Source organism: Fonticula alba (genome assembly GCF_000388065.1).
Source record: "Fonticula alba strain ATCC 38817 unplaced genomic scaffold supercont2.9, whole genome shotgun sequence".
NCBI lineage: Eukaryota > Rotosphaerida > Fonticulaceae > Fonticula > Fonticula alba.
This window is the reverse complement of record NW_009242979.1, coordinates 619,975-628,057: the sequence shown is the minus strand read 5'-3', so window position 1 is coordinate 628,057 and position 8,083 is coordinate 619,975. Positions and strand designations below refer to the sequence as shown.

Sequence of the window (8,083 nt, the reverse complement as noted above, 5' to 3'; positions counted from 1 at the left end):
CCCCCCCCCCCCCCCCCCCTAGCCATGGATCGCGTCATCGGGGCCATCTGCTCGGCCAACATCGCCAGCTTCCTGGACGCCTCGGCTCGGGAGCCCTTCCGCCCGGCGGCCCTGGACAACCTGGCCGGCGTGCCGGTGGACCTGTTGGAGGCGGCCGGCGTCGATGCCGGAGCCTTCCGCCAGGCCCTCGGCCCCGGGCCCGGGGTCCTGCTGCTGCTGGGCGGCTGGCTGGGCGGCTGGCTGCGCGCGGCGCTGGCTGTGCCGCACTTTGTCTGGCTCTTTGTTCGGTCCGTCTTCGCCAGCCTGCTGGCCACCGTGCTGGAGGGGTTGTCGCCGGTGCCGATTGCGCCGGCCACCATGGCCGGCCCGGCACGCGGAGTCCTGCAAAAAGCGGCATCGGTCCTGCGGGCGGCCACCGCCGGTGCCATGGTCTATCCTCCGGCGCCGCTTCCGCCGCTGGCCTCCTGGGGCGTGTGCTCCCCCTCGCTCAATGTCACCCAGGCCCTGGCACAGCTGTTCGCGCCGATGACCTTCCCGCCGACGGTCGGCGCGGCGGCGGCCCTGGCCCACTCGACCGGGGCCCTGGCCGGGGCCACGGCCGCCTCGGTGGCCGGGACCCCCGGCCCGGGGGTGCTGGCCTTCTCGGCGGCGCGGTCCTCGGCCGCGGCCCTGCTCCCCGGGGCCGCGGCCAGTGCCAGCCCGCTGGCTGCTCGGGTGACCATGTCCGAGTGGCTGGACGGCCTGGCCGCCTCGTCGCAAACCCAAAAGAGCTTCCTCGTGCTGACCTTCGTCACGGTGTCCCTGGTGCTGGCGCAATTTGCCGCGCGCTTCCTGGTGCACTTTTTCTACATCAACCTGCCGGAGGTGTCAGCCGAGTTGCGCCTGCTTGGGCCCCGGGCGCGTGCCATGGCCGTTGCCCCGCGCGCCGAGCCGCTGCCCGTCCGGCTGTACTTGAACTCCGATGTCGGGGCCGCGGCCGACCCGGAGGTGGCCGATGCGCCGGTGTCCACGCCGGCTGTCGGCGGAGGGGCCACCTCCCCTGGGGCCGGGGCCCATGCCGAGGCCCAGGGGTCCGGCGTGCCGGCCGCCAGCCCCACGGCCGGGCTCCTCCGCCGGATTGGCCACTACCTGGCCAACACCCAGCTGACCGTGCAGCTGAACATCGCCCAGACGACCCTGCTGCCGAATTCCCTCGGCGGCCATCGGCTCCGGACGGCCGAATTCCTGACCCTCTCCAGCCTCATCGTGGAAATCAGCACCACCAAGGCCCTGTTTGCCATTGCCGCCATCAACCATGACAGCAGCCACAGCGCGGCCGGGCCCTTTGGCGAGCTGCTGGTCTGGTGGGTGTGGGTTACCAGCATCGCCATTTGGCGCATCGTCCTGGCGGCCGGGCGTCATCGGATCCAAATTTGCTCGGTCCTCCGGAATGGGGCCCTGCACCGGGCCTTCCGCACCAATGTCGGCACCACGGCCCGCTCGGTGGCCCACATCTTCAGCCCGGAGTCCTTCCGCGTGCAGACCCACGAGATTGTGGAGTTCTTCCCGCCGGCCAATGGCCCCGGCATCGGGGCCCCGACCGACCTGGCCCTGGGCACCGCCCCGGACGAGCCGACCGCCGTGGCCATCATCCGCAATTATGAGCATGTCATGCGCCAGGTGGCCAGCCAGCGCCGGTACACCGGGCTCTTGTGCGTGTGTGCCTTGCTCTTCGCCGGCAAGGCCATGCACGCGGCCCTCGGCCTCGTCAGCATTGCCCCGGCCAACTATGGCTTCACCTTCGGGTCGCTGTTTCTTGTGCTATATGAGGTATGGCCGCCTTTGTGGAAAGGGCCGGTGGGGCCGCCTTCCCTCCTTGCCCCCCTGTCGGGCCTCCTTCTCTCCGCTTTGCTCGCCGGGGAGCCTCTTTTGCCTGTGCCCCTCCCTTTCGGTCATTGCTGCCGTTGCTGCTGCGGCCATCTTACCTGTCGCTGACGCCTCCTCCTCGCCTGGCCCCCGCCTTGGCCACTCCCCTTTGGGTGTTTCCTCCCCTGCCCCTGCCCCTGCCCCCTCCCCCTCCCCCTCTTCGACCCGGGCGCACGCAGCCGATCATGCTGGCCCTGGAGGCGGTGTACATCGGCACGCTGCTGCTGATGACCCCGCTCGGGTCGCTGAATCGCCCTGGCCAGCCGACCGCCGGGGCCCTGCTCCAGGAGGCGGCCGTGGCTGCTGCCGCTGCTGCTCCTGGTGCCACTCCGGAGGCCATCGCCACGGCGGCGGCCGCGGCGATGACGGCCGCGGGCACTTCCTCCCCCGCCGGCCCGACTGGCACGCCGCTCACCGGGCCGGAGGCCGATGAGGAGACCCTCGGCCGGCTGCTGGCGGACATGGTGTATGTCCTGACCGGGCATAGCCCGAATGTGGGCGGCGGCTCGGCCACCGGGGCCGAAGCCTTCCCGCCCACGGGGCCGGCCCTCCGCGTGCGACAGTTGGCCGCCTTCTTCTCCGGGCAGCCATCGGTCCTGACGGCCTGGATTCACAGCCTCATGGACGCCTCGACCCTGACCCTGATTGTCTTCCACAATGTGCTGACCATCGTGCGTCCTGATATGCTGGGGCTTCGGGCCGGCCGCCCGGTTGCCCGATCGCATGTCGCCTCTGCCCTGTCCCCTGGCCGATGCCCGTGCTGACATACTCCTCTGCGCCCCCCCCCCCGCCCTTTCCCGGCTGCCGCGCGGAACCCCCGGCCAGCTCCATCACCGGTCGTTCTTCTCGCTGGTTGACATGGTGCTGGTGCTGCAAACGCGCGAGGCCTTGCGCGTGCTCCTGCGCCGGGGCAAGCGCGCCCTGCGCACCCTGGTCCTCAACCAAAAGGTCCATGCGGGGCTGATCAATGCCTCGCCGGCCGAGCTGGCCGCCTTCGAGGACCCGTGTGCCATTTGCCGCGAGGAGCTGCTCATCCAGGAGGAGGTCCCAGCCAGTGGACCAGGGGCCGGGGCCGGCGCCAGCACCCACGACCTCCCCACGGCCGGCATCCCAACCGGCGGTTCTGGCGCCGAGGATGACCCGGAAAAGCATCCGGATTTCTACATCCCCAAGCGCCTTCTGTGTGGGCACATTTACCATTAGTGCGTTTTTTTTTCCTTTCGACCCAGGAGGGTGCCCCTCGCGGCCGGCCATGCGCCCGTCGGCTGCCGCTCGCCGGCACATCTGCCGCCATGGTTTTGTTCCCCGTTCTGACACTCTGTCGGAAACATCGCACAGTGGCTGCCTGCGGACGTGGCTCTTCCTGCATTTCAACTGCCCCACCTGTCGGCAGGGGCTCTTCTCCGGGACCCCCGGCGGGGGGCCCAGCGCCGCCGGGTCCAATGGGCCGGGTGCCGGCGGGGCCCTGGGCCCGGGGAATCCCCTGGGCCGGGCCCCCTACTGGACGTGGGCCGTGGCTTCGGCGGCCATGGGGGCCTTGGTGGCCCTGCTGCGCGGGGCCATCTGGCTGATCTTCGTGGCGCCGGTCCTCTGGCTGGAGGGTGTCCAGGCCCGGGTGTCGAATGTGCTGGAGGCGCGTCGGCGTCGGGCCCGGCGCCGGCACTGGCGCCTTGCCGGGCTCGGGTGGGCCGACCCGCCGAAGTTCATGCCGACCATCCTGTCGGACCTGACCCGGCGCTTCCGGCAGCATGCGCCGCCGGTGTCCTTCGACTCGGCGGCGCCGCTCGGTGCGGCGGCCAGCGCGGCGGCGGCGGCCGCCGCCGCCGCCACCCCTGGCCGCCTGGTCAGGCTGCTGACGTCCTGGCGCCCGGGGCGGCCAACGCGCGGGGCCGGGGCCCTCGCCGCCGGCACCGCCGCCGGGCCCAGTCCACCGGTCGCCGGCACCGACCTCGAGCCCCGGTCGACCGCCCTCGTGCCGGCTGGCGACATGTCGGTGGCGGCGCTGACCGCGGCCACAACCCCCCCGGTTGCCAGCCCGCCGGCCACGCCGGGCCAGCCCGACCCCCACTTCCTCCCCCTGACGCCGCCCTTCTTCCGGATGTCCCCCTTCGACAGCCTGCAGGCGCGCATGCAGGGGCTCTTTGCCGGGTCTCCGACCGGCCGCGGGCCCAATCCCACGGCCGGCGACGAGCTGGACGACCTGGACGAGCGCATGGCCCAGGGCCGGGCCGGCGGGGGGGGGGCCTTCGCCGAGCCGGGCCCTTCGCTGGCCGGGGCCCCGGGCCCCGGCGTGCCGGCCAGCCCCGGCACCACGGTCACCACGTCGGATGTCTTCGCCCAGGACCGGATGTCGGTGCGGACGTTCCGCAACTTGCGCCCCTACCGGATGGACGCGCGCGAGTCCACCAACGCCTATGTGGATCTGCTTGGGGGCGGGCCGCGTCTTGGCAGCATCAATGGCGCCGGGCACCCGCGGTCGCCGAGCCTGCCGCCGCAGCATGGCGCCGGGCTGCCCTCCGCACGGGCGGCCCTGGCTCCGGCGGCCGGGGTCTTCCGCGGCGCCCAGTCGCCGCCCTTTGCCCCCTCGCGGCTGTCCCTCGGCTCGGTGGGCGGCCCCTCGCGCGTGCCCTTCCCGGCCATCGAGGACATGGACAACTTTGCGTACGAGCCCGAGGAGGAGGGCGAGGAGGAGCGCACCGTCCTCCACCTGCCGGATGGCACCCATGCTGCTGGGTGCGCACCGGCGACCACGGCCGCCGCGACCGCCCCGGAGGAGGAGCTCCTCCGCCGGCAGCTGGCTCTGGCCGAGGCGCTGCCCGATGCCGTGGTCCCGCTGGCCGCGCGGCAGTCCCAGCCGCCTCGGCCGGCGGCCCTCGCCCTGCCCGGCTCGCCCCAGCCCACCAGGACCTCGGCTCGGAGCCCGGCCCCAGCGCGGCTGCACTTCCCCCCCTCGACGCGCCTGTACACGGCCCCGCGGTCGCCGATCACCCGGACCCCGGCCCACCCGCTGCCGACTCCCGTTGCGGCGGCCGTCGTGGCCAAGGCGGCAATGGTGGCCGCCCCGGCGGCGGCGACAGCAGCGGCGGCGGCCCCCAGCCCGACCGGCCCCGGCAGTGGTGCTCCCCCGGGCAAGCCATCGGTGGATGCCGCGGCCGGGTCTCGCGAGGCCGCCCTGGCTGTGGCCGAGGCCACCGGTCCTCCAGCTCGGCCCCGGCGCCACTTGCCCGGCAGTGCCACGGTCCGCCACGCCAGCAGCCTGCTGGCCTCCGGTCGGGCGGTTTCCGGCGTGTCGGTCTCGGCCGGCAAGAGTGCCTCCCCCCCATCCCCCTCGCTCTCGACGGCCTCGACACTGGCCGACGCTGGATCCCCATCGACGACGGCCGGCGCCTCGCCCGAGGAGTCCCCCTCGTCGGAGACTCTAACCTCGGCCAAGGGCCCCGTCTCGGTGCTGCTGGTGGACTCGGTGGCCTCCACCTCCACCTCCACCTCGACCTCGACCTCGACCTCGACCTCGACCTCGACCTCGACCTCGACTTCGGTTGTGACGACGGCCACCTCGATGGCGGTCATCACCAGTGCCGGCGCCGCCGTTGCCTCGATTTCTTCCTCCTCCTCCTCCAGCCCGGCCTCCTCCTCCTCCTCTTCCTCCTCCTCCGACTTGACTCCCCGGCAGAAGGCCTTCAATGCCGCCACCCGGCGCCAGACTCGCCAGGCGCGCCAGGCCCGGCACTTGCAGGAGACCACCTCTGTGACGGCCTCTGGCCGGACACTGGGCGAGGAGGACCCGCCCCCCGGCAGCCGCACCCAGCAAGACGCTGCCCCCGCTCCAGCCCGCGAGCAGTCTCGTAAGCGGCGCCTTGTGTCGACGCCCGGCTCGTCCTCGCCGGCGGGCCGGGGACCGGGCACCGGTGGCACCCGTCGTCCGCGTACCTGAGTGTCACCTTGGCCACCGGCCGCTCCTCCCTCTCCCTCTCCCTCTCTCTCTCTCTCTGATCTTTCCTGTCCTTGTTCCCTCATCCTCCACTGCCTTCTCCATTCCTGATAGACGTGCGCCTCGAGGTGTTTCCATGGTAGTGTGGGGGGATGTGCGCGTGCAGGCGGCAGACATGGCTGCGGCCACCGGCGCCATGGATGGAGGACTCTAGGGTGTGTATTGCCGGCAGCGGTGAGAAGGGTGGAAATCTAAAGCACAACTTCCTCCAAGGCGGCACACGGGGAGGGAAGGGGGGGGGGGGGGGGGGTCTGCTGCCCCGATGCAGAAAGCGAAGCGAAAAGCAGAAAAGAGAGGCGAGGGGGGGGGGGAGAGGTATGGCGACGTTGAGCCACACACAGGCGCAAGTGGGCGGCCCGTCACGCGGGCGAACTGTCATGCGGAATGGGGCACACCTGCGTGCATGGTGGTGGCAGGACCACCTTGCCTGCCGGCCTAAACGATCTCAAGGATCTTGCTCCGAACAAGGGCGTAGGTCGACCGGACCGGGGCCGGGAGCCAGGCAGTCCGGTGCACCAGGGCATCGATGCTGGTCCCGAGGGAGACCGCCGCGCGGCGGGTGTGCGGGGCCATGCTCTCGGAGGAACTGGGCGCCGAGGCCCGGGTGGAGGTGCTACGGCCACCAGGCCCGGTCCCGGGTCCGGCCGCCGGGGAGGCAGTGGACTTGTTGCGGGCCGGGTTGGTGTTACGCAGTCGGAAGACAATGAGCGACGCGTACAGGGCAAAGTAGATGATCGAGGTGCCACTGTGATGCAAGGGCGCACACGCGCGCGCAAGAGCCAGCGAAGAGGGAGGGGGGGAAGGGGAGCATGGGGGGGGAGGGCGTCAGCATCAAGGCGGCGGCCATGTGGCAGGCCATCAGACAGTGGGAAGCGCACAAGAAGATGCTGAAGAAGGAGATGGGGATGAGGAGAATCTCATAGAGGGTGACAAACTCGATGGCCGACGGGCGGTACTGGTCGAAGATGGCAGTCACGCGCTTGGCCTGCCTGTGTGTGTATGGGGGGGGCGGGGGGGGATTGTGGCAGGTCAGCAGGGCACATCGAAGGAGAAGCACGGGCCGAGGAAAGGAGAAAAGGACAAGGGTGACACAGGTGGGCCTGGGATTGGCCAATTGGCCTGACACGGCTTCATGACAGGCATGCGTCCTGGAGGCGAGCGCGAAAGGCCGGAGGCGGAGGCGGAGAGAGGGAAAGAAGGGGCGAGAAGCTCCACAGGACGTACTGGAGCAGGAAAGCCGGAATCTGCGTGGTGGTCGAGGACCGGAGCATGTCCGACACGTGGAACAGCGAGAGGATGACATATGGCAGAAGACCATCTACGGATCGAGAGAAGGGCAAGCCAATCGGGGCGTGCATGGATTAGAAGGTGACCGGCGAGAGGGCAAGCAGGCGCAGGGCCGAGCGGGCGGCCGGTTATGGCGAGGGCGCACAGTCAAAGGGCTTGATGATCAGCAGCAGAGCCAGCAGCGAATACTGGACCTTCTCATCGCGCAGAAGCATGCGCGCCAGCTGGGAGGGCCCGCCAGCCGGCATGCCCTTGCTCAGGGTGGGCTGTCGCAAGGGGGGGGGGGGGGGAGGGCCAGAGGTCAGGGCCGCGAGCGAAAGGAGGAAATGGAAAGGGAGGGACCCGGAGCAGGAGGAGGAGGAGGAGGCCAATGCGTCAGTCGGCGGTCGCTTGGAGGCGGGCCCAGGCCGAAGAGAGGGGGACGGCCGGAGGAAAGCCAGAAGCAGGCCGAAGGCCGAGGCGCTGGGACCAACATACCCGGAAGGCTTGGATCGAGCTGGAGGCAAAGGAGAGCAGCGCCCCAACGCAAGCCAAAATGTAGAGGACATACACAAACCAGGAGAAGGCAATCAGCGCAGACATCCACCACGACGTGGTGGCGCCGGCGGTGGCGGCGGCCGTCACGCCGGCGGCTCCGGCCGAGGTGGCCAGCGTCGGAACCGGGTCCACATCGGGGAAGAGCCCGCTCGGGTCGAACTTCGGCTGGGCGGCGGCGGCGGCGGCGGCGGCAGCCGCGGCGGCCTTGGCGCCGCGTGCGGCGGCCGGCAGCCGGTCCACCCGGGGAATCGGCAAGAAGCGCAAGACCAGCCAGGTGCTCCCGGCTAGGGAGGTCAGGATGTTGGATGCCACCCAGGTGTTGAGAAGATACTTGCGGATAATCATCGCGGGGCGAGGGGGGGG

The 8,083-nt window shown here is 71.1% G+C and overlaps 2 protein-coding genes across 2 annotated transcripts; one reads left to right on the top strand and one right to left on the bottom strand.

Annotated features, from left to right (window-relative positions):
• Positions 1-24: 24 nt before the first annotated feature.
• H696_05205 (hypothetical protein) lies at positions 25-5,839 on the top strand (the record flags this gene model as incomplete). The annotated part of the gene is made up of 4 exons (XM_009499065.1): positions 25-1,809; positions 2,085-2,576; positions 2,731-3,107; positions 3,244-5,839. 4 exons carry the CDS (start codon positions 25-27, stop codon positions 5,837-5,839), a joined length of 5,250 nt encoding a protein of 1,749 aa, XP_009497340.1.
• A 284-nt stretch (positions 5,840-6,123) lies between these two features.
• H696_05204 (hypothetical protein) lies at positions 6,124-8,065 on the bottom strand (the record flags this gene model as incomplete). The annotated part of the gene is made up of 5 exons (XM_009499064.1): positions 6,124-6,641; positions 6,775-6,885; positions 7,121-7,214; positions 7,329-7,449; positions 7,661-8,065. The coding sequence occupies 5 exons, from the start codon at positions 8,063-8,065 to the stop codon at positions 6,332-6,334; spliced, it is 1,041 nt and encodes a 346-aa protein (XP_009497339.1). The 3' UTR covers positions 6,124-6,331.
• Between the last annotated feature and the right edge of the window lie 18 nt (positions 8,066-8,083).